Genomic DNA, 26,593 nt, shown 5'->3' with positions numbered 1-26,593 from the left:
TAAATGGCAGATAATGGTTAGCATAGACTCGGTGAGTCAGATGTCCTGATTCTCTTTATAACTCTGATGGATAAAGAATAAATATTGGTCAGTGCACTGACAGGAATTTCCTGTTTTTTTTTTTCCTTTTATACCTATATCTGCTTATCTGTATTCTCAGCTTACTGGAATGAGAATTGCACCCATAACCTTTTGATCCAGAGATGGGACTGCTGCCAGTTGAATAAGGGCTGGCCCAGTTGGTTAGGTAATTGGATCTTTGCAGGGGAGTTGTCAATGTATAATCAAAGTTCAAAGTAAATGTATTATCAAAGTACGTATATGTCACCATATACTACACCAAGAGTGATTTTCTTGAAAACGTTCACAGTAGAACACAGAAATGCAATAGAATCAATGACAAATTACACACAAAGACTGACAAACAACCAATGTGCAGAAGAAGAAAAACTGTGCAAATTCAATATTAATAATAATAGTAATAAATAATTCTGTGAACATGAGCTGTAGGGTCCATGAAGATGGCCACAGAACCAGCTCAGGGTTGAGATGAATGAAGTTGTCCATGCTGGTTCAGGAGCCTGATGGTTGAAGGGTAATAATTGTTTCTGGACCTGAGTCAGTGACCTAAGTCCCCGGTGCCTCTTTCTTGATGGCAGCAGTGAAAAGAGAGCATGGTCTGTATGGTAGGATCCCTTGATGATGGAAGCTGTTTTCTGATGCCAGCATTCTTTTAGACGTGCTCGATGAGGGTAGGGCCTTTCCTCTGATGGACTGGGCTGTACCCACCACTTCTGCTGTTGTTTTCCTACCAGACTGTGATGCAGGACACTCTCCTCTGGGCATCTATAGGAATTAAAATGGTTGGCCACTGGGAGATTCTGCATTTTGCGGATGGAGCCGAGGCACTTGACAAAGAGATCTCCCAGTTTACGTTGGGTCACACCAATGTAGAGGAGGCCTCATTGGAAGCACCAGATGCAATAAATGACCTCAACAGATTCCCAGGTGAAGTGTTGTCTCACGTGGAAGGACTGTTTGTGATCCTGAATGGAAGTGTGGGAAGGGTTGAATGGACAGGTACAGCATTTCTGTCCCTTGCAGGAATATGTGCCAGTAGTGGGAAGGGACAGAAGGACAAGAGAATCATGGAGTGAATGGTCCCTGCAGAAAGCGGAGAGTGGGGGGAGATGTAACGGTATGTGGGATGGTGGAATACCGTTGAAGATAGTGGAGGTTGCAGAGAATGATGCGCTGGATGCAGAGGCTCATGGGGCGGTAGGTGAGGACAAGAGGAACTCTATCCCTGTATGGCAGTGGGAAGATGGGGTGAGTGTGTACTTCTGGGAAATGGAGGAGATATGGATGAGGGAGGCATCAATTGTGGAAGAAGGGAAACCCCATTCTTTGAAGAAGGAGGACATCTCCAATGTCCAGGAAAGGAAATCCTCATCCAGGGAACAGATGTGGAGGAGACGAAGGGATTGAGAAAAGGGAGTTGGCTTTTTACAAGAGACAGGTTGGAAAGAGGTATAGTCAAGATAGCTGTGGGAATCAGAGGGTTATTGAAGATATTGGTAGACAGCTTGTCTCTAGAGGTGAAGTCAAAGAGATCAAGAAAGGGGAGAGAGGAGTCAGAAATTGACCAACTGAATTTAAGGGCAGGATGGAAGTTGGAGGCAAAATTGATTAAATTGTCAAGCATGAAGCAAATATCTCATGGGTACATGAAGCAGCAGCAACACATTTGTCAATATAGGGCAGGAAGAGTTGGGCAGCATTACTATGGAATATTTGGAATGTGTACTATTCCACATGGCCAATGAAAAGGTTGGCATACAGTAGCTGGCACCCATGCAGGTGTCCATGGATACCCCTTGAGTTTGGAGAAAGAGGGAGGAGCCGAAGGAGAAATTGTTGATGGTTCTGCCAGATGGAGGAGGTTGGTGATGGAGGGGAACTGGCTGGGTCTTTTGTCCAGAAAGAAACAGAGAGCTTTACAGCCTTCTCAATGAGGGATAGAACTGTATAGGGACAGGACATCCATGGTGGAAATGAGGCTGTCAGGGCCCGGGTTACTGAGGAGATGCAGAGTGTTGCAGATGTAGGTAGAAAGGGCCTGGACCAAAGGGGGTAGAAAAGAGTCGAGGTATGTGGACAGTGGAGGTGGCCGAAGTCTAGGTTGGAGCTGGAGCTGGAGGCTGGAATATTTGTGATTTGAAGGCATCCAGGGACGGAACTGGAATTGGAGATGACAGGCGATCTTCCAATCCTTTATGGACATGAGGAAGGTGAAGAACTTGTGCATGAAGGTGCTGATCCAACAGAGAATGAAATGTTGGAGGGGTCCATGGTAGACAGAGGAGAATGAGGTACAGACCTGTGGCATGTAGAAACTGGAAGGTGAAGTGGCTGAAGAAGCAGTCAATCAAACACAGGTACCTGGGATCCTCAGTGAGGCCTGAAAACGGAGCTGGAAGCCATGTGGTAGGGTAATGAGTCTGGGTGAGGACCTGGTCGAAGAGCTGGTGGGCAGCAGAGATCACAGCAGTGAGAGAAGGTCTCACTGAATTCCCGAAGAGAAGTCTTAAACTTCTTCAGGGCAGGCATTAGGGCTGTACTTAGCCTCACAGCCATCGGTGTGAAGCGAGTAGAACAGGGGGCTAAGCACACAGACTTGCAGTGCAGCTGTGCTGAGGTGGTTGTGGAGATGTTGTTGCCAATCCGAACCAACCAGGGTCAGCTGTGGTCAACACCACGCCACAAAAGCAAGAGGTATTTCACAAGGATATGGATTCTCATTAGACAGTAAAGAAAAATGATTGGAAATAAAAGCTTAAGGAGCTAATTTCTTCACCTACCCCCATCCCGACAAATAGAACATTAATGTAGTGTGAAAACACTAGACAAGTGCCCCAGCTTTTACCATGGAGACAGAGATGATGTACTTTAAAGAGTGTTGTGTTCCTGATGACTTTGTTCAGTCAGTCATTAAACCTACTTCCAGGCTTTGTTTGTGAGATTAGAACAAATAGCAGGCAACTGTCATCTTATTATAGGAACCTCCCAAGCAGATAAAGCAGCCACACATCAAGTAATTGGTGTCAACAGGGTGTTAGTGAAAGCTAATTTTGTCCTTTTAAAAGTTGTCAGTAACAGGGAACAGAACATTCTCTCTGCAGTCTGCATCTGGTGCTAGAAATAAAGAGCTTCAGATCAGCTGCTGCATGAATTCCACACAAGTTTTGCTCTAGCTTGTCCCATTAGAAATCAGACCTGGGATAGATGCAGATCATCCCATCAGCATAGTCCTTAATATTGTTCTCTTCCAGCCCAGGCATAGAGAAGCAACATATTATCTACAGCATTTATCTTTTAATTTTACTTTATTAAAATTGAAACATATAAGATTATTAAGGGATTGGACACACTAGAAGCAGGAAACATGTTCCCGATGTTGGGGAAGTCCAGAACCAGAGACCACAGTTTAAGAATAAGGGGTAGGCCATTTAGAATGGAGTTGAGGAAAAACTTTTTCACCCAGAGAGTTGTGGATCTTTGGAATGCTCTGCCTCAGAAGGCAGTGGAGGCCAATTCTCTGGATGCTTTCAAGAAAGAGTTAGATAGAGCTCTTAAAGATAGCGGAGTCGAGGGATATGGGGAGAAGGCAGGAATGGGGTACTGATTGTGGATGATCAGCCATGATCACATTGAATGGCGGTGCTGGCTTGAAGGGCCGAATGGCCTACTGCTGCACCTATTGTCTATTGTGTATTACTTATTGTTGAGTCTGTTGACGTGGAACATTCTTTACACAAGTGAAATCTCCATCCAAATTGCTGGCAGCCTTCTTTACAGAAACATTTTTAAAGCTGCTGAATTATATTGAAAGCTTTGTTAAAATTTGCAGGGCTGCATCACTTTTTTGTTCTCCCCTCTTCGCAGGGGTCTCCAATCCCCTGGTTCTTCCATTTCACTCCTTTGTGAAGATGTAACAAAACAAATTGATGAAGGTAGAATGGTGGATGTGTAACCTCATACAGAAAGTCAGAAGGCATAGGATCCAGGGAAATTTGACAGTGTGCATTCAGAATTAGCTGGTCCACAGATGCCAGAGGACAGCAGTAGATAGAGTGTATTCCATCCGGATGTCTGTGACTAGTGGTGTTCTAGGGATCTGCTCTGGGACCCCTGCTCTTTGTGACTTTTATAAATAATTTGGATGATAAAGTGGAAGGGTGGGTCGGTAATTTTGCAGGTGACATAACGGTTGATGTTGTTGTGGATAGTGTGGAATGTTGCCATTGTTACAACAGGATATTGACAGGATGCAGAGCTGGGCTGAGAAGTGGCAGGTGGGGTTCAATGTGGAAAAGTGTGAAGTGATTCACTTTGGAAGGTTGAATTTGAAGGTAGAGTACAAAGTTAATGGCAGGATTCTTAGCAGAGAGGAGGAACAGGTACCTTGGGATCTACATCTTTAGATTCCTCAAAATTGCCACCCAACTTGATGGAGTGGTTGAGAAAAGTATGGTCTTCATTAGTCAAGGGATTGAATTCAGAAGCTGCGAGGTAATATTGCAGCATTATAAAACACTTGGTATATTGTGTTCATTATAGGAAGCATATGGAAGTTTTAAAGAGGATGCAGGTAAGATTTACCAATCTGCTGCCTGGATGTGAAAGCATGTCTTACGAGGATAGGTTGAGTGAACTGGGGCTTTTCTCTTTACAGCAGGGGCTCACAACCTTTTTTAAGCATGGACCAATACCCCATTAAGCAAGGGGTCTGTGGGCCCTCAGTTGGGAACCCCTGCTTTAGAGGGAAGAAGGATGAGAGGTGCCTTGATATAGTTGTATAAGATGATAAGGGACATAAACAGTAAGAGACATTTTCACACAACAAAATGGCTAATATATGGTGGCATAATTTTAAGGTGATTGGAGGAAAGTATAGTGGGGACATCAGAAGTAAGTACTTTGCACAGGGAGTTGTGGGTTTGTGGAAATCAGTGCCAGGGTGGTAGTAGAGACAGGTATATTAGGAACATTTAAGAGATTATGTTCTATGTTTTAAACCACTCATATCTTGGTAAAGATGTACATTCATATCTTCTGGTACTCATATCCTGCCACACTATCCTACCCAGTACTGTCTTAAACCATCTCAAGTCACCACTATTGCAGAAACCCAATCACCATCACCAGCTCTTCCAAAATGACTGCAGCCTCACACAACGCTACTATCCTTATATCAGCAGCTTCGAGCCAAGCCCAGTTTACAAACTGGCAAACCTGAGGATGATTGTTTGCTGTACTAACTGTGGCCATTGCATTTACTAGAAGATATTTTAGTGTTCACTGATTTTGTCAAATTAATTTTCTATGTTCTATATTTAAGACACTCTTAGGAACATGAATGGAAGAAAGAAAAATGGAGGGCTTTGTAGGAGGGAAGGGTAAGATTGATGTCAGAGCAGATTACAATGTTGGCACAAGTGCAAAAGGCCTGTACGCTGTTGTACCATTCTATGTTCTGTGTTCTATATTTAATGCCAATTAACACTGACCTCCAAATAGCTTTTACACTACAGAAATATCACTCTTTTTTTCACGTCTAATGGCCAACTGCTAGGAAATGAAAGATGGTTAAAATCCTGACACCGAACTCATGCAACAAGATAATCAAATCTCAGCCATGATCCAGAAGAATTAGTGCTCTGAAAAACAACAAATTGTTGCCACAAAACTATAAATTTTAAGACATGTGACCTTGATATTAACCTGTTCCTGGACACATGCAATATCTGCACATTACAGGCCTGTACTTTCATGGTCAGCCAACAGCCGCATAACGGCATACCTGTTTATATTTCCATCACAATGTATCACTTACTTGTTAAAGTGATTTGCCAGGACCCCAACAACTTCTCCAATCTTATTCAACTCCCCCTGTAGGCAAACAACCAGGTCGTCATTTGTCTTTGTGTGGAAGATGATCAATTGATCCTTGCCATCAGTGACACTGAGTCCAGTAACCTAAAAGATCAAATGGAGGTGCAAGAGCTTCATTTAGATTGTGCAGCGTATGTCTTCAGTGACAACGTTGTCAAAAGTAAAAGCATTTCATAGAAACATAGAAAACCTACAGCACAGTTACAGGTCCTTCAGCTCACAAAGTTGTGCTGAACATGTCCCTACCTTAGAAATTACTCGACTTACCTATAGCCTTCTAGTTTTCTAAGCTCCATGTACCTATCTAAAAGTCTGTTAAGAGACCCTATCATATCCGCCTCCACCACCGTTGGCGGCAGCCCATTCCACGCACTCACCACTCTCTGAGTAAAAAACTTGCCACTGACATTCTTTTAAATCATCTGCTGGTGTATCAGTCAATAGCGTGTTCTATTGTTCCGAATCTGAAAACCATACAGAAATTTCAACTAGAAATACACATCTGTACACCATTCAGCCCATCAACTCTGTTCCCTGCCTCATTCGGATCATGCTCGACTCATCCATCAACTGCTTTCATGCAGTTTTGTTTCATTTAGTTTGTTGTCCTTAAGTAACAAAAAAACTTTGATAGATCTAAGTGCCCAGAATCCACAAGCTGACTCTTGATTTCTGTTATGCTTAGTTTCCACAAGTGCCTCTGGGTTGCACTCCAGATTGGCCTAGTTCCAAGTTTTATATGCGCCCTTGTTCTGAGATCCTCACAAGATGTCATGATTTACTCAATCAGAATGTCTTTGTTATTTTATAGAAGTAACTTGTGTTTTTGCAGCATTTCTCATGGTGTAATAGTCATTACACCCAAAGAAGTACTTTTTGAAATTTACTTGGTTTTATAATACAGGGGTGTCTATAATTTTGATTTCTCTTGAATCAAAACCCTGCACTATGATGACTGTAAGCCATGAAGGTTTGCAACTTGAATGCAGCATTGGCTCCTTTAAGAATCTTAGGTTAGACTTCACATAGTTCCCTTATTTGGGTAAATGAGGAAAATTCCATTAAAATGGCACTTCTCATGATCCCAGGACATTCCAGAGTGAAAATCAGCTAATTAATTTCTTTTGAAGTGAGTCGCTGTGATAATGTAGTAATATGATACTGCAGCCAATTAATACGCAACGTCCTGCTACAAGCACTCAAGTGAGAATAATCAGATAATCTATATTTTATTTAGGTTAATAGAGGAAAAAATCTTTTCTTGGATAACACCACCATGGCACCTTGTATATCCGTCTAAGAGAGAATACTGGATTTTATGTTAATATCTACCCCAAAAGGTGACAACTCTGCACTTTCTTGGTGCTACACTGGAGCCACCGCTCACAAATTATACAAGGGTGCAGAAGAGAATATAAACACAGTTTTCTGATTCAAAGACAAAAACACTTTCAGCTGAGAGAAAGCTTGGAGTTCTTTGTATTCGAATTTAAAACTCACACTGGACTTAAATCTGTTTTTTGGTAGCACCTTATTTGTTTGTCAATTTACGGATTATCTAGAAATCACATCAGGCAGGGCTTAGACAACCTCATGGCTTTAAAACACTACCTCTAACCTTTCAGGATCAGGCCTAAAGGGAAGATACAAATACATCTAAAATATAGTTACAAGGATTGTCAGCTTCAGTCATTTACTCTCTTTGAAAGGATTCCTAATGTGAGATTCCATCTATAAAAGGCAATTATCAAGGATGAGATCTGTTCAATTTAAGGGACAATGCCAGCTGCATTGGAAGAATATGGTTTGGTTTGATGGCACACTAATTGGGCACTTGACCCTACTATCTCCAGGTATGGTTGGAATCATACCTGACACAAAGGAAGATGGTTGTGATGGTTGGAGGTCAATCACTTCGTCCTCAGGACATCACTGCAGGCGTTCTTCAGGGAAGTGTCCTATGACCAACCACATTCAGTTGCTTCAGCAATGACCTTCCTTCTATCATAAGATCAGAAGTTGGGATGTTCACAGATGACTGCACAGCACCATTTATAACTCCTCAGACAGAGAAACAGTTCATACCCAAATGCAGCAGGACCTGGACGATATCCAAGCTTGAGCTGACAGGGAGTAAGTAACATTCGAGCCACACAATTGCTAGGCAATGTCAATCTCCAACAAGAGAGACTCTACCATCATCCCTTGACATACAGTGGCATCACCAACACTGAATTTCCTACTATCAACATTCTGGGGGCTACCATTGACAGGAAACTGAACTGGTCTAGCCATATAAACACCATGATACCAAAGCAGGTCAAAGGTTAGGAATCCTGCAGTGTGTAACTCACCTCATGACTCCCCAAAGCCCATCCACCATCTACAAGGCTCAGGTCAGGAGTGTAATGGAATACTCGCCACTCGCCTGGATGAGTGCAGCTCCATCAACACTCAGGAAGCTTGACACCAACCAGTACAAGGCAGTCCACTTGATTGGTACCCCTTCCACAAGCATCCAATCCCTCCATCATCAATGAACAATTGCAGCAGTGTGTACTATCTACAAGATGCACTGCAACAGCACACTTACTCTAAGTTCTTAAGGCAGCACCTTCCAGACCCACGACCACTAACATGTAGAAGGATGAGAACAGCAGATACCTGGGAACACCAACCCTTTGAAATCCCCCTGCAAGTCACTCACCATCCTGACTTGGAAACATTGCTGTTCCTTCATTGTCACTGGGTCAAAATCATGGAATTCCTTCCCTAAGAGCATTGTGGGTGTACCCACACCTCAGGGACTGCGGCGGTTCAAGAAGACAGCTCATCACCACCTTCTCAAAGGCAACTAGGGATGGGCAATAAATATTGGCTTAGCTGGCAACACACATATCCTGTAAATGAATAAATTTTTTAAAGATACCTGCTTCATTATGATCTCGCACTTTATTGTTTACCTGCACTGTGCCTTCTCTGTAGCTGTTAAAATATTCTGCATTGTTAGTGCTTTACCTTGTTTTACTTCAATATGTAGTGTAGTGACTTGATCTGTATCAACAGTATGCAAGACAACCTTTCCAAGAAGTCTCAGTACATGTGACAATAATAATCCAACACCAATACAAGGAAAGGAAGACTGAATGGTATGTATATTTGTTTTATGAATCAAGTATATTATTGAGATAAAAGGGGATGATACCCAGCTGGATACTCACTTGATTAAGCGGCAGCACTTTCATATTTTTGTAGCGTTTGGCTGGCTCTAGTTTGTACAGGTGCAAGTCAGTAATGAGAATAGCTCGGTCTTCACATTTGTTGAACCTATTTACCTTATCAACACAGAAGAAATAATTACATTTGCTGAGGAATCAATAAACATTCCAAACCAAAGTATGCAGTTATGCAAAGAACGTGAACAGATATAAAAGCACACACATACACTCACACGCCCTCACACTCACACACATACTCATTTCATTTAATGAAAGCTTTCAAATTAACATTGGACTATTCAGTAGAATTTGTTCAATTCCTTATTCCTGAGTGTCTATTTATTGTCACAGTTCAAATCTCATTGAGCCCTATACACAGATTGTTATCTGCTTAGGTCATAGAGGAGATAGAGCCCAGAATACTTTTCAGAGATATGCCAGCCCAAAAGGAATTATATTTAGATGGTCAGATTATAAACATTTCTCAATTATTGCCCTTAACCAGCCATGTAGTTGCACAAGAAGTGTTTGTGAGAAAAATGTCCTTTAAAGGACAAAAAAACTCCATTTGTCAACCAGGCTGGGCTTGATATCTTCTGTTCTGATGAAAGAACAAGCAGCAGTTGACCACCATGCTACATCCTGGAGACTGAGGGCAAGGTTCAGGCCCCAATCGCCTTTATACTGGGGTCCGTGGGAGGAGCCACAGGAGCAGTCAGCGGGGGGGGGGGGGGGCATGTCCAGACAGGTATATGTAGTTCACCACAGTACCATTGGAAACAGCAACCATGGAATGAAATTGAACTTTGCTAATAAATCTAGTTTGAACTTTCAACTTTGTCTGGTTTAACTACCAGCGAAGGTTACAATAAACAACCAATCAAAAATAAACTGAATACTTGGTGAAACGTATACTGTATGTTCACACTCAAATAGTCACATACATGCATGCAGATATACATTTTTATGTTCATTCATTCACAAGTCTAACATTCAAATACAACTACATGTTAATATCCAATTCTACATGACAATATAGCTGTATTCATACACATAACAACTCCCCGGTCCATTATAATTATTCTATTTTTCTGAAAGGAGCAGTCACTAACTTAACGTTACATCTGGCTGCATCACAGCCTGGTATGGAGGGGGCAGAGAGTTGTAGACTCAGCCGGCTTTCCCACCAGCGAGGACAGCCTCAAGAGATGCTGCTTCAAGAAGGTGGCATTCATCACCATCCAGGACCCGCACTAACAATCAGGGGGAAAGGTTCGGGAGACTGAAGACCCTCCCTTAACAATTCAGAAATAGCTTATTTCCCTCTGCCATTAGATTTAAAAATGGTCCATGAACCCATGAACACTACCTCATTATTCTTTAATTTCTGCACTATGTATTTACCTTTGTGTGTGTGTGCACGCATGCGCCCTTAACTCTTGGTGGAGTCATCAGGGTGCCGTCATGACAAGCTTTTTGCACCAATCTTTTTTGGTGGTTGCTCATCATGTGGTGAGTCTTGGGCATCTGAAACCTGGCAGAGCCCATCCCTCCCCAGGTTCTTGGAGCCAGCTGGATTCGAACTCAGGAGCCTTCGCTCCGAAGTCCGGCACTGAGGCCACTACACCACCAGCCGGCTTCATTTACCTTTATAATAGAGTAATTTCATGTCTTTACACTGTACTGCTATTGCAAAATAACACATTTCAACATAATTTAAGTAATAAATCCAATTCTAATTTCTAATTCTGAATATTGTACAATTTTCTTTAATAGTTGTAAAAAATAATTCAGTTGTGGATTAATTTTATACTTCAATTCATTTGGTTATTTTATAGTACAAGTGTGATAATTATCCATTGTTTTATTCTTTGTATTAACCTATTCTTAAATCTCTTGATCAGTTATTTTATCATAGAACTGCATTTGAGCCCTTCACAGCAAGGTCAGTAAAGCTTCAATTTGTGAGATCAAAATGTATTTTTCTGAATGTTGAATGGATCAAGATCTGGAACAAAAGGTAGGCATAGAATGCAAGGCAATGGGAGCTAGAGTAGGTCTGTCAAGCCTTCCCCGCCATTCAATATGATATGGCTGGTCTGACCCAGTCCTCAACCTCTATTCTCTGCTATTTCCACATATGTCTGAGTATTTCAAAATATTATCTATTTGCCCTTAAGATAGCATTGCTGATGGATCATCACAGACCTCCAGGGTAGAGAATTCCAGAGATTTACCACATTCTATGAGAAAAAAATCACAACAGACATCAAGTTTAAATTATTATGCCTTATCTTGTAACTATTTCCCCTTGTTCAAGGCTGTCCCATTAGTGTCCCATTGTCTCAATGTCTACTCGTCATGCCCTTGATTTTCTTCCATGTCTCAATGAGATCATTTCTTATTCTGCTAAAATCCAAAGAATGCAGATTGAAACTTCTTTAGCTGCTTATGATAGGATGAACCTCTAGTGGACAGCTTCCAACACCATTATATTGCATCTTAAATAAGGGGACCAAAACTTTGCAGAAGGTTCCAGGTATGACCTCACTAACACACTGGATAACTGTAACAATCCTTTTCTATTTCTAAACTCCAACCCTCATACAAAAAAGACCAATTTTTCATTTGCCTTCCTAATTATATGCTGCAACTGCCTGCTAACATTTTGTGATTCATGCACAAGAACACAGCTACCTCTGCACTTCAGTAATTTCCACTTACCGTCCGTTCAGATAATTGTCTGCATTTGATTTCTCCTTCTGAAGTGCACATCCTCACACTTTCCCACATGAACCACTGTTTGCCAGCTCTTTGGCCACCCACTCAATATGCATCCTTTCACAGAGTCCAAATATCCACTCGACAAGTTGCCTTTCAACCTACTTTTGCGTTACCTACAAGTTACACCTTTCTCCCTCCTTTAGGTCTTTAAAACAAATTCTAAATGACTGAAGTCCAAGAACATCAGTTCCTACTTCCCAGACCCATTTATTTAAACTTTCTTGTTCTCTGTTATAACGTCTTTACTCCATGCTCAGTCATAACATAATTTGTCCTTTGAAAAAACTATCACTACTGATGATGATGGTGGTGGTGAAGACTAAATTATATAACTATAAGCCAAGAGTGGAATCAATAGAGATCTAATTCATGGTTAACATAGCAAGAGAACCAGCGAAGAGAGAATGAGGACTATTTCGCGTATAAACAAGCTACTGTGATCTGGAATATGCAACCTGAAATTGTGGAGGAACCAGATTCAAAAATAAACTTTAAAAGGGAAATGGATATATGTTAAACACAATTCAATTTTCATGGGAAAGGATTTCTCTTTCCAGGAGTGGTGGAGTGTCGTTCAATTAAATGATGACTTTACTACCTTGGCTTTTTAATCGGGGCATTAATTCTAACAATTACTCAATGAAATAAAATAGTAGGTGATGGGGATTCTGAATGAACATTGTACGAACATCAACAGAGATAATGAGGTTTTAGATGATCACCTATCTTCTTTCTCCTTACCTTTCGGACATGTGCAGAGAACAGTACGCTGTTGAATTTTTCCTTACATTTTAGCCCATTCCTGGAAGTGACATACTGAGACTTCATCTCTGGGTTATCCCTGTCCTAAAAGAACAGAGTTTACAATGTCAGATTGAGTCCTCGAAGAACGTGGCAAGGATATATTGTGTTGGATAACTGTTTAGGTCAGCTTCACTTGATGCTCCATCTGTGTTCTGTCAAACAGAAGAGGCAGTGTTCGCAGGAGGAATAGATTTGTAATCAATAAGGTTCTTCCCCTTGCCCCCAGGCAATGTCATTGTGGCTTTCTATCAGAAAGGATTCTTGGCAGTTTGAGAACATCAGAGGCCCATTCAGCCTCAACAAGCCTTTGGCAGCACTCCCTTACATCTTGTAATTCAATATCATTTACCCCTTTTGCTTGAAAGCCTTAACATCAAACATGATGTTTACCATCCTACTCTTAAATGGATAATATATGCACTATGTAAATCCTCAAGTCTTTACATAATAATAATCTGACAAAGAAGTGATTTTTGAATCAGAATGATGAAAAAGTTTATTAAGGTATATAATACAAGGATGTGTGTGTGTGTGTGTGTGTGTGAGGGAGGGAAGGGGAGAGAGAGAGAGAGAGAGATTTCTTTTCCACTTGGAGCATTATGCCAAATGTGTCTGTATTTGCCAAATTCTCTTTTTAACTTTGACTTTCTTTGGGTTTGCTTCATCGGTGCCCTTGTGAATGACTGAGATGATTACAAAGGATTAGTTCAATGTGTTGAAGGAAGAGTAGCCACGTAGTTGAGAGGGCATTAAGGTGAAAGATTACTTACAGATGAGAGGTAATCCTGTTCCCACGCTCTCTGCAAACCCCACTCTTTCCTCCGTCCCAGCAAAGCATCCATTGCTGCAATTTTTACCTTGATCTGTGGCATGTCAGAAGGTGCGATGTTCTTGACAATCTGCCGTGCTCTCCACCTGCAAAGAAACCACCTGTTTCAGCCGGTGATACAGTTGTAGTCAGCAATAGAAAACCCTGATTTTATCAGGATTTCAAGGGCCAGGAAAGTGAAGGATAAGAATCTTGATTACATTCTACATTCCTTCTGTTTTTTACTGTAACTTTTGCAGAGGAAGGGATAAGATGTCATCAGGAAGTTCATCTTTTTCGAGTCCCTAATAACACAGCTGAAGATAATTATTTTCTACCTAGAAAACTAAGAAAGCTGCTTTGATGGACACCAGTGGAAGGGCTTTCTGACCCAAAGGACTTCATTGTTGTAAAAAACACTCAGAAACATTACAATTTGAGAGAAAGTGACATCAATATTTGACTCCTTCTCACCAATTAGCTCATTACAGTCTCAAATGCTTTATATTTATACTATATGAAGTGAATGTTTTTGTAATATAATGGCAAGTTATACAGTAGATATTACAGATAGTCAGTGTTTAAAAGTTGATCTGTATTTAACCCTTCATGTACCTCCACAGTGAGTACAGGTTCAGGATACAGCACTGCGCAAATGCCTTAGGCAAATTTATATAGTTAGGGTGCCTAATACTTTTGGATAGTCCTGCACTTGTCAACATGAAGTGGAAAGCGAGTTTGTAAATCATGGTGGAGGGGTGTGGTACAGGTTGCAGGGAAGGAGAGCCAGGGACAAGGTTGGCACGGTGCAGACATACCCAGCCGTAAGACGCTTGATTCTAAACATTTGGTTTATTGATCATTACAGAATGTCTCTATGGTGCTTCCTACTCTCTCCCCTTTCCCTGCCCCTTTCTCACTCTCAGTCCACAATAGAGACCCATATCAGAATCAGGTTTATCATCACTCACTTATGTCATGGAATTTTGTTTCTTTTTGCAGCAGCAGTACAATGCAATAAATAAAATCACTGCAGTACTGTGCAAAGTCTTAGGCACCCTGGCTATGTATATGTGCCTAAGACTTTTGCACTGCATGTAAAGAGAATTTTGTGTTTCAAATGATGTCAGAATTCTTAACAAGAGAACCTAGTGGGAGTGTTACACTGTTTCTAACACATCCTACATGTGTCATGATTAGAACCTGAAACCAGGTAATGGGGGTTTTCTGTTGTATCTAACCTGCACTGTCCCTGCTTTGGTAGTGATCAAGAGGAAGTAAAGATCATTTTTGCTCTGAATCCGTTATTGCACAGAATACTTAACAAAAATCTTTACAAAAATATTTTTTACCTTCTGAAAAGGTGCTTCATGTTCTCCTCAAATTTGATTAAGACTGTTGGAGGCCTTGGCCAGATCACACTTTTTCCATAGTCATTCATGCTCCTTACATTCTGGAAGCGTGTTATTACCTCCAAGAGATAGGCCTTAACTTTGTACGTCTTGTAATGACTCATGATTTTGTAGACAGCTTTCATGCCTCGGCAACGTTTCCTAGCAAGGGTCCCTCTCCAAATCTGCCAATGTAAATTGATAAAGCAGATGGTGACAATTCTTAGCATTTCCTTGTACATTATTACTAAATCAAATCTCATTGAAGAACTGAGCAGATATTGGCCTGTCCTCTGAGGGGGTCAGGGTTCCAATCCAAAACTGATCAATGGAATGCAACTTTCCACTGTCTCCCCTTTGTGTACAGTGATTCTCTGATTCAATCAGCATGAATCCCCAGCATTAACACTGCATCAGTAATTATCAGAGCACGACTGCTCATTCCACAGAGCATCAACCTGCTATGTTGTTTCACAAACTGTACGCAGATGTTTATGGTAATTTATCAATTTTTCATCTATAATTCATAGTGAAGTTCTTAATCAAGTAGCAGAAGCCTGGAATGAATTCCATGGGGGATTCATTCAGCAGCCAGCAATATTTCTTCCAACTAGTGGGGAAAGGAAGAAGATGCAAATACAATGTGTAACGGTACTACTGATGAGGTTGCAGGTAGACAATACTAGGTGGCCTTGGTTTTGGCACTGCAAACAGGACTTCAGTCGACACATAGCCTGATATTATATTAGTCCTGGAACATGCTGGTCGAACAGTGTAATCAGTACTCTACAATGCAACTGATTCACATTACACCACCCTTGAGATTGTTTCAATAGAACCTTTATTTTAGCCGATATTCAATCCTTCTTGCAACTGCTCGATGAATGTTTTCTGGTAAACTGTAAAGGGAGATTTACACATTAAACACAAAGGAAATATAATTTGGGACAGCCATAATACAGGCGGATAAATCCCTAACATCAACTTCACACTCCGGCACAAAATCAAGATCTACCTCACACCTCCATGTGTAAACTCCCAAGTGATTTCCCTCGCTACTATAAGAGGCACTTCTGATTAGCGCTTGTGTTTTTATTGTGGACGTAACCCAATTATTTTAACTGAGTAATTTTAATGTAGTTGGTTTGATAGAAACAAATTGCACAGGAGATTCAGCTGGAGCAAATAGATATTCACATAAGAAAATATTGAGCGGAAGGCACCCTTACAAATCTGGGGAAAGGAATTGCTCACTGCTAAGACTGGCCTCTGAATTCTCTGTGGAATTCATGATGCAGCTTCAGTTACTTGATAAGAATTTTTCTATGAATAATTAATTAGAAATTAGTAGATTGCTGTGAGCAGCTGCAGCTTCCATTTATTAAAGCAACAGAGCTGTCTCCTTCTGTTCCTGTTCAGTTGCTGTGGCCTATTTTTCCTTTGCAGGTCTGCACCTTTATACCACTACTTTATCACGGTCATTAATCTGCTCATATTAAGCACACAGAGGAAATAAAAGCATTTTAGTGCCTTGGAGGTGAAATGGGAACTAAAGTAAAATACAAACACTTCAACATGCTTTTAATTATGTCGTTTTGCCATGGTGTTTATGCTGCAATGAACTTGGCAGACCTGACACTAATAAATAGACACTATGTGAGCTCACTACACAGACTACAATTTCTGAAATGTTTGTCAATTTAAATTGCATGCTTTAGTTTGAGTTCAAAACATGTCCAGGCAAAAAAAAAGGAACAGCATCTCTTGAGAGATTTGCTCCACGATCAATGTATGTGCTGCACTGTATGAAACCACAAGTAGAAATGTTTATCACAGGACAGGAATTCTAAGAAATGAAGAAACCAGGGTTTAATTTCTGGCATGGAATTGAAACTCCATTGGATTTCAGTGTCCCTACTTTTGCTTTTTTTTTGATATATCCATATTGTTGCCTGCTTATATATGTGACTGGATATTTGTGTTCCTTTATTGTGACTGTGTACTTGATTGTTGATATTACTGAATGCATGTAAGTGTAGGTATAGGTATGACTTCATAGGTTTTCTCCACATGCTTCTTTACATTTGTGTGCTTGCATGTATTCCTTTGTATGTGTCTGTATGCATGTGTCCATCAGTGTGTGTGGCTGGGCACTTGTAAGCCTGCAATTCAGCTTGTATTCTTGTGTGCCAATCTTTCTATGTGTGTGCAATTGTTCTCAGGTAAGTTTATCTGAATATTTGTGTACCTGTGTATGCATGCATACTTCTCTGTTTTTGTTTTGTTTTTTTGCATGGATACTTCAGTACATGTGAATGCTTATGTAACTTGTGTTGTTGTGTACAGATGCCAATGTAGCAGAGCCTGAAAATTTGCCTGCCACTGTGCCTGTATATCTGCACATCTATTTGTATATGTGCATGCCAATGTATCTCCAATTATACTTCTTCACTTGCTACCCCTGTTTTGTTGCTACAGTTTCTAAAATGGGAAGAGTCTATCAATTTAAAGTTCTCCCCCAGGGCCAGATAAATTGCAGCTGTGTAAAAGAACCACACATTTATCAAACCTGGCATGAAAAGGCCAAGGTCATCAAAGTAGGCCAGACACCTTCATGTGATTTGTAGAGATCTGACAATGAATAACTGGTTTGTGCATCCACATTCTTCTCTCTATTAATCACTGGTAGCCACAAAACATATCATTCTTCCAAAGACATAAGCTAAAAATGAAAGCTTTTGAGGAGTAAATTAAAATGCAAAATATTTAAACATTAATACTGTTATCAGACAGTTATTATTGTTATAAACATAAAATTGGGTAAATCTGAATATCCCATCAATTGCTGTGTTGTAAAGAGAAAGCCTGTTTCCCTTGCTTTAGATCTGATACTTCTGCAGTCCTTACAGATGAGACGCCAAAATGAGCCCCATCTGCAGCCATGTTAAAGATCTCATGTTACTATTCAATGAAGAGCTTTATACTCAAGTATCCTGGTAATTATTTTACCACTTCAAGGAGTGTGTGATTGGCAACAGAGTGCTCTGGGGCTTCCTCTGATTGTGAATAATGCTTTATAAACGCAAATTCTTTTTACCCTCATGACAAGAAATATTAGCTTGGTCAATTTTTTTGGAGTTTCAAACAAATTACATCATAAATTCCTTTTTCTTCAATAAAGAGAAACAATTGTGATGGTTGTTGGTGTTTGGAATGTGAATTCGTCCAGCTTCAGATGTACAATTTCAGCATGCAGCGCCATTGGGTAAAGTAACATACAGCAAAGCCATTATGTATCATATCATAGAAACATAGAAAATAGGTGCAGGAGTAGGCCATTCGGCCCTTCAAGCCTGCACCGCCATTCAGTATGATCATGGCTGATCATCCAACTCAGAACCCTGTACCTGCTTTCTCTCCATACACCCCTGATCCCTTTAGCCACAAGGGCCATATCTAACTTCCTCTTAAATATAGCCAATGAATTGGCCTCAACTGTTTCCTGTGGCAGAGAATTCCACAGATTCATCACTCTCTGTGTGAAGAATTTTTTTCCTCATCTCGTTCCTAAAAGGCTTCCCCTTTATCCTTAAACTGTGACCCCTCGTTCTGGACTTCCCCAACATCAGAAACAATCTTTCTGCATCTAGCCTGTCCAATCCCTTTAGAATTTTATACGTTTCAATAAGATCCCCCTTCAATCTTCTAAATTCCAGTGAGGATAAGCCTAGTCGATCCAATCTTTCTTCATATGAAAGTCCTGCCATCCCAGGAATCAATCTGGTGAACCTTCTCTGTACTCCCTCAATGGCAAGAATGTCTTTCCTCAGATTAGGGGACCAAAACTGCACACAATATTCTAGGTGCGGTCTCACCAAGGCCTTGTACAACTGCAGTAGAATCTCCCTGCTCCTGTACTCGAATCCTTTTGCTATGAATGCCAACATACCATTTGTCTTTTTCACCGCATGCTGTATATCTGGCCTCAGAAGAAGACATCCTGCTATATTAAGGTACCTTCTCCTCTATTCTAACACCAGCAGTCAATGGTACAGTATATCTGTCAATCAATGATGAATTATGGCCATGGTCATTATGAACACTAACGTTCCACAAGGATACACCTTCAGACCACTACACTACTCCCTGCATGGCCAGATTCTCCATCTACTAGTTTGTAGTGATACCACGACCACACCTCCAATAACATTGAGTGGGAGTACAAGGAGGGGTTGGAGAGCCTACTGACGTGGCTTCATAACAACAACCTCTCCCTCAATGTCAACAAAACAGAAGAGCTGGTCATTGACAGGCGGTGGTGCTCATCTATATCAATGGTGTTGAGGTTGAGAGCTTCAAGTTCCTTGATGTGAACATCACCACCAACAGCATGTCCTGGCACATTGACACTGAGATAACAGCCCAGAAAACTCATAAACACCTCTACTTCCTCAAGAGGGTAAAGAAATTTGGCATGTCCTCGTTGACTCCGAACAATTTTTATTGATGCATTACAGAAAGCTTTCTGTCTGGATGCGTAACGGCTTGGCATTCCGGCTACTCTGCTCATGACCACAAGAAACTGCAGAGAGCTGTGGATGCAACTCATCACATTACAGCGAGCAGCCTTCCCCCTATACCCCTCGCTCCCTCACCCTCTCTACATCTCGCTCCCTCAGTGAAGCAGCCAGCATAATCAGAGATCGCACTGACCCCGGACACTCTCTCTTCTCCCTCTCCTGTCAAGCAGCACATTCAAAAGCCTGAAAGCTTAGGCCACCGTGCTGTAGGACAGCTCCTAGCCCACTAACATCAGACTCTTCAATGGGCATCTTGTACCATAAGATGCAGTATTGGCCCTACAATCTAACTCGTTATGATCTTCCAGTCCATCATTTACCTGCACTGCACATTTTTGGTAGATTTTACAATTTATTCTGTATTGTTGTTTTACCACATTCTAGCGCAATGAACTATGTAATGATTTGATCTGCACGAATGATATACTAGACAAGTTATTCCATTGTATCCCGGTGCATGTGACAATAATAAATCAATACCAATACCAACTTGTAATGTAACGTCAATTAGGAATTGGATTGAGACTGTCAAAGTCATGCAGATTTAAAGCCAGCAGATAGCAGTGAGAACAACCTTGTGTGTATGTATTGCAATCTCTGGATCTCCCAAAGTGCTGTTAAATTAAATGCACCAGCTTCTCAGTCCAAAAACATCATAACCCATAACATTCACACCCACCTGAGAGGCCTCACTTTAATATTTCATCTAAAGTTTGGCATCTCTAAAAATTTAGCACGAGAGTATTTTAAATGACACAACAGTTTGGAAAACTCAGTAGAGAATGTCAGCTTCCCCTCGTTGGGAGTCTGTGATATGATTTTGAATTGCCACTAAGAAAGCAAGGAAATTGCAAAGAAAACAAAATAAGAGCTGTTGTGGAAAACTATTAGTACAGAGACACTCTGCTGTATCCTCAATGGATTACAAGTTAATCGACTATGATCCCCTACCTTTTGCAGAAAGAGTACAATGTAGGGAATTTTTTCAGACCGTTCTTTCTCCAGTTCAAACAAAGTCTGAGGTGTTCGAATAAATAGCTTGGTCTGTCCATAGGCGACATCAGGCTGGAAACCGTGTTGATCTATAAGTGCCTGGGTTGCTTCCATGTCTGTTGCCATGAGGTGGTTTGGCCAAGTATACTCGCATGTCATCTTATATCTGGAATGCATTTTTAAATACAATGGATTTTAAGGTGTGTTCAAATAATTAGTGCCAATAACAAAATACATGTTGTAAATAAAATGGAGTAACTTCACAGCATAGATTGCAACAATTCACCTTCTCAAATGGGAAACTAGAGTTGCCCGTTACCTACCAGTTTTGCCATCTTCCCTCATGCCCAAAAGTGAATTCAGGAAATGTAGAGGCAAAATAAAATCAAGACATCCAGAAAGAAGCTTTATTACACAATACTCATTAATCAGATCAGTTCAGCGAGTCTTTGACCAAACACAGATTCCCACGTTCGTGTACTTTTGATATAATCATACAATCAAGCAAAGTAGTTATCTTTTGTTAATTCAATCATTTCCCAATGTCTTTGCACAAGAGGTGTTAATTTAATCAATACAGTTGCTCTTCTTCCTTGATCTCATCAATTGATCTTGTCCTTTTCTCATTCTGCCCTTGTTATTACAAGGTTAGTGTTAATCAGATTAACTTTACAATATTCGACAATGGCTTTCAGAGACATAAATTCATGCAAGCCTCTCTTTATTTCCCAGAAAAATATTCTCCAAGGTGCAGCTACATCCAGGGACAAATAGCAAAGTCCTCTGTTTCAGCAGTATTTTAATCAAGGATCATTTTAATTCTCAGGGAAATATACGGCAGAAGTGAGGCAAATGTTCAGGGGATAATTGTGTGGCATTCTGCATTGTTATGTTCCAGTGAGACAGGGAAAGGATGGTAGAGTACAGGAACCATGGTGTACAAAGGCTGTTGAAAATTTAGTCAGGGAGAAAAGAAAAGCTTACAAAAAGTTTAAATAACTAGGTAATGATAGAGATCACCTCACTACAGGAAGGACGTGGAAACTACAGAAAGGGTGCAGAGGAGATTTACAAGGATGCTGCCTGGATTGGGGAGCATGCCTTATGAGAATAAGTTGAGTGAACTCGGCCTTTTCTCCTTGGAGTGATGGAGGATGAGGGGTGACCTGATGGAGGTGTACAAGATAATGAGAGGCATTGATCGTGTGGATAGTCAGAGGCTTTTCCCCAGGGTTGAAAGGACTTGCATGAGAGGGCATAGTTTTAAGGTGCTTGGAAGTAGGTACAGAGGAGATGTCAGGGGTAAGTTTTTTATGGAGAGAGCGGACCAATCAAGTATGACAGTGAAAAAATGTAGATGAAACTGAGGAGGTAGCGGAAGTACTTTATGAATACTTTGCTTCAGTGTTCACTATGGAAAAGGACCTTGGCGATTGTAGGAATGACTTACAGCGGTCTGAAAAGCTTGAGCATATACACATTAATAATGAGGATGTGCTGGAGCTTTTGGAAAGCATCAAGTTAGATAAGCCTCCAGGACCGGATGCTACTGTGGGAGGCAAGGGAGGAGATTGCTGTGCCTTTGGAAATGATCTTTGCATCATCAATGGGGACAAGAGAAATTCGGGAGGATTGGAGAGTTGCAGATATTTTCCCTTATTCAAGTAGAGATAGCCCAGGAAATTATAGACCAGTGAGTCTTACTTCAGTGGTTGGTAAGTTGATGGAGAAGATCCTGAGAGACAGGGTTTATGAGCATTTGGAGAGACATAACATGATTAGGAATAGTCAGCATGGCTTTATCAAGGGCAGGTCGTGGCTTAAGAGCCTGACTGAATTTTTTGAGGATGTGACTAAATACATTGATGAAGGTAGAGCAGTAGATGTTGTATATGTGGATTTCAGCAAGTCATTTGATAAGGTACCCCAAGCAAGGCTTATTCAGAAAGTAAGGAGGCGTGGGATCCAAGGGGACATTGCTTTGTGGAACCAGAACTGGCTTACCCACCCAAGGCAAAGGGTGGTTGTAGATGGGTCATATTCTGTATGGAGGTCAGTGACCAATGGTGTGCCTCAGGGATCTGTTCTGGGATCCCTTCTGTTCATAATTTTTTATAAGTGACCTGAATGAGGAAGTGGAAGGATGGGTTAGTAAATTTGCTGACGACATAAAGGTTGGGTGTGTTGTGGATAGTGTGGAGGGCTGTCAAAGGTTACAGCGGGACATTGATAGGATGCAAATCTGGGCAGAGAAGTGGCAAATGGAGTTCTACCCAGATAAGTGTGAAGTGGTTCATTTTGGAAGGTCAAATATGATGTCAGAATACAGTATTAATGGTAAGACTCTTGATAGTATGGAGGATCAGAGGGATCTTGGGATCCGAGTCCATAGGACGCTCAAAGCAGCTGCGCAGGTTGATTCAGTGGTTAAGAAGGCATACGGTATATTGGCTTTCATTAATCGTGGGATTGAGGTCAAGAGTTGAGAGGTAATTTTACAGCTGTATAGGACCCTGGTCAGACCCCACTTGGAGTATTGTGCTCAGTTCTGGTCACCTTACTACAGGAAGGATGTGGAAACTATAGAAAGGGTGCAGAGGAGATTTATAAGGTTGTTGCCTGGATTGGAGAGCATGCCTTATGAGAGTAGGTTGAGTGAACTTGGCCTTTTCTCCTTGGAGCAACAGAGGATGAGAGATGACCTGATAGGGGTGTATAAAATGATGAGAGGCATTCATCATGTCAGAGGCTTTTTCCCAGGGCTGAAATGGCTAACAGAAGAGGGCATAGTTTTAAGGTGCTTGGAAGTAGGTACAGAGGAGATGTCGAGGTAAGTCTTCTACGCAGAGAGTGGTGAGTTCATGGAATGGGCTGCCGGTGATGGCAGTGGAGGCAGAAACGATAGGGTCTTCTAAGAGACTCCTGGATAGGTACATGGAGCTTAGAAAAATAGAGGGCTATGGGTAACCCTAGGTAATTTCTAAATTAAGTACATGTTCGGCATAGCATTGTGGGCCGAAGGGCCTGCATTGTGCTGTAGGGTTTCTATGTTTCTATGATTGATTTAGTTTTGCTAATTCCTATTTCTCTTTGTTCCATTCTACAGAAAAGCCTCCATGATCTTGTATTGGAAAGAAGAACAGACCTTACTGGCAGCGATTAATTCAAAACAAACAGATTAATAAACGTCTTCAGAGATAATGGATTGGCAGGATGTGAAATGTTCAGCCAGTGACAGCAGAAGAAACAGAATCCAGCATCTTGTAGGGGGCTGGATATATATTTTAAAAATAATCCTTTAAAAGATGATGGAGCCACTTTAGGGAAATAGGGCGGAATGGAAAAGTTCCTCCAAAGACCCCAAAGAGCATAGCACATGGGAATAGTCCCTTCCACTCACAAACTAGTAATCAAATGGCTAAGCTAACCTCTTCTGCTACACAATCTGCACAACCTTCCACTTCCCTCACATTCGTGAATCCATCTAAACAATTGAAAAGTCTCGAATGTTTCTACCTCTACCACCACCCCAGAAAGCACATTCTAGGCACCCACCAATCTCTGTGTGCAGAACTTGCATCTCAAATCTCTTTTGAGATTACCCCCCTCTGCAGGGGGAGTGCCAGAACAGATAATGGAGTGGTTGTGGAGAAAGATGTTGTTAAGACAAAGTTAGGAAACTAAGGCTGGGCATGTTGGGACTAATGGTCTGAGCTGTGTATATTTCATTGCAAGAAGTATTGTAGGAAAGGCAGATGAGCTCAGGGCATGGATCAACACATGGAATTATGATATTGTAGCCATTAGTGACCTCCTAGAGGACCACAATGTTGTCAAGGGGTTGGAGACTTGTTTGCCTCAATGACCGAGAGAGCTATGTTTGCTGGAGTCAGAGCTTTATGCTTGGGCTCTTGACAGGGTTACCCATGCCAAACAGGTCAAAGGGTAGAGGCCAGACTAAGAGGGATCCACATTTAGGGGTTCAGATCAGGGCTAACAACACTGACTGGTAAAACAGAACTGTTTTGCGAATAGCAATTCTACAAGTGAGTGTGAATTCTACAAGTGAGTGGTGAGTCTTCAGCCGGTGGCTGACAGTAGTGAAAACAGAGTTCTGACATGATGAGGCCCTGATCACAGCCAGAGATGGAGGGCTGGCAGTAGAGAGCCTGGTTGCAGGAGGGCAGGACTGGCAGCTCAATATTCTGGATTTCCTTTGTTTGATAAGAGATAGGGAGTGGGGGGATTAAAGGGAGAGGGGTGGTATTACTACTCAGGGGAAATGTCACAGCAGGCTAGAAAACTCGTTCAGTGAGGATTTATGGGTGGGACTGAGGAATAAGAAAGGTCTGACCATGTTAATGGGGCTATGTTACAAACCACCCAACAGTCCATGAGACTTTAGAGGAACAAATTGCAGAGAGATCACAGACTGTTGCATGAAACATAAAGTTGTGATAATAGGTGATTTAAATTTTCCATTTATTAACTGGGACTAGATGGGATAGAGTTTGTTAAATGTGTTCAGGCAGGTTTTCTTAACCTACACATAGAAGTCCCAACAAGAGAGTGTGTCATACTTGATCTGCTCCTAGGGAATGAGACAGGGCAGGTGACAGAAGTTTGTGTAGGGGACACTTTGCATCCAGTGACCATAATGCCATTAGATTCAAGATAGTTACGGAAAATGATAGGTCTGGTTCTCAGGTTGAGTTTCTAAATTGGAGAAGGTGTGGGTAAGTAACTGGCAAAGGTGGACTGGGACAGGCTGTTTTCTGGCAAAGATGTGCTTGGTAAGTGGGAGGCCTTCAAAAGTGAAATTTTGACAGTACAGTGTTTCTGTGTGCCTGTATAAAAGGCACAAGGTAAAAGATACAAAGAATAAAAGGATTAGGTAACAAGTTTAGGTAACCTTGGTTTTCAAGATATTGAGGCCTTGGTTAAGAAAAAAAAGGTGTATAGCAGGTATAGGCTGGTTGGAAATTATGAGGTACTTATGGAGAACAGGACATGCAAGAAAGAAATCAGGAGGGGTAAAAGAAGGCATGGGGCTGCCCTAGCAGATAAGGTGAAGGAGAATCCTCAGTGATTCTACAGATACGTTCAGAGGAAAAGGATTTCATGGGACAAAATTGGTCCTCTGAAAAATCAGAATGGTAATCTATGCTTGGAGCCAAAGGAAATCTTAAAAAGATTGATGCCTGTCTTTAGAGTCTACAGAAATGAGGCAAAGCAGCAGCGAGGCCATGGACCCTACCCAGCTTTCAGAGGAGGTGTTTGCTCTTGAGGCAAGTTAGAGTGGACAAATGCCCAGGGTCTGACAAGGTGTCTCCTTGGGCCCTGTGGGAGGTAAGTGCAGAAATTGCTGAGGCCTTAGCAGAGATATTTAAATTATCCTTAGCGACAGATGAGGTACCAGAGGATTTGAGGATTGCTAATGTGGATCTGCTGTTCAAGAAAGGCTTAAATTTACCCTTAAGTAATATGTGTTTTTCACCCATATTCCTTCAACCAGGGCCACAGTCTGAAGATTGGTTTACTATTCTATTGAAAGAATGAATTAGAATTGCAACAGAGAGAAAAAAATAGACGCCACTTTGTTACCATGCTGTTTCTGTATGCATTTGTATGCTGCGATTAGAATTACCTCAACAGGAAGCGATTGTATGGCTGCCTATAGGCAAATCCAGCTCTTCGCACACGCACATTTTCCAACAGGCCCAAATATTCTACTTGGTGTCTGCAGCGTTCATAATCAAAGAGGATTGGTGACTTCTGATCATTGGGCTTGATGCATCGCACGTAGTAAGGTTCCTGATTGAAATAAAAGAACGCACAGGGCAATTGAAGTACAAAAGAACTACAAATATTGGGACTCATAGGCCCACTCCAACAAAGTGAGACACACCGAATTCATTTACTTCATTATAATAGACCCAGTCTGATTCTATTCATTGCCTTTGTCTAGTTATTCCCAAATTAAAACATTTGAATAAACGATCCCTTTCTCATTTACCCACAATGTATAAAATCAATAGGAATTATTAAAAGAAGTCTGAG

General features: G+C 41.3%; 1 protein-coding gene across 1 annotated transcript in view; it reads right to left on the bottom strand.

Annotated features, from left to right (window-relative positions):
* LOC132377974 (unconventional myosin-Id-like) overlaps positions 1 to 26,593 on the bottom strand; it is a 107,563-nt gene that overhangs the window by 30,747 nt on the left and 50,223 nt on the right. Inside the window, exons 15-21 of the mRNA XM_059944570.1 lie at positions 26,181 to 26,347; positions 20,492 to 20,699; positions 14,922 to 15,145; positions 13,532 to 13,676; positions 12,699 to 12,803; positions 9,177 to 9,290; positions 5,897 to 6,039 (exon numbers count right to left, since the gene is read on the bottom strand). Of these exons, the coding sequence (XP_059800553.1) occupies positions 5,897 to 6,039; positions 9,177 to 9,290; positions 12,699 to 12,803; positions 13,532 to 13,676; positions 14,922 to 15,145; positions 20,492 to 20,699; positions 26,181 to 26,347 (1,106 nt within the window). The remainder of the gene's footprint in view (positions 1 to 5,896; positions 6,040 to 9,176; positions 9,291 to 12,698; positions 12,804 to 13,531; positions 13,677 to 14,921; positions 15,146 to 20,491; positions 20,700 to 26,180; positions 26,348 to 26,593) is intronic.

The sequence above is a fragment of the Hypanus sabinus genome, chromosome 1, assembly GCF_030144855.1.
Source record: "Hypanus sabinus isolate sHypSab1 chromosome 1, sHypSab1.hap1, whole genome shotgun sequence".
NCBI lineage: Eukaryota > Metazoa > Chordata > Chondrichthyes > Myliobatiformes > Dasyatidae > Hypanus > Hypanus sabinus.
This window is presented reverse-complemented; position numbering and strand designations above follow the sequence as displayed.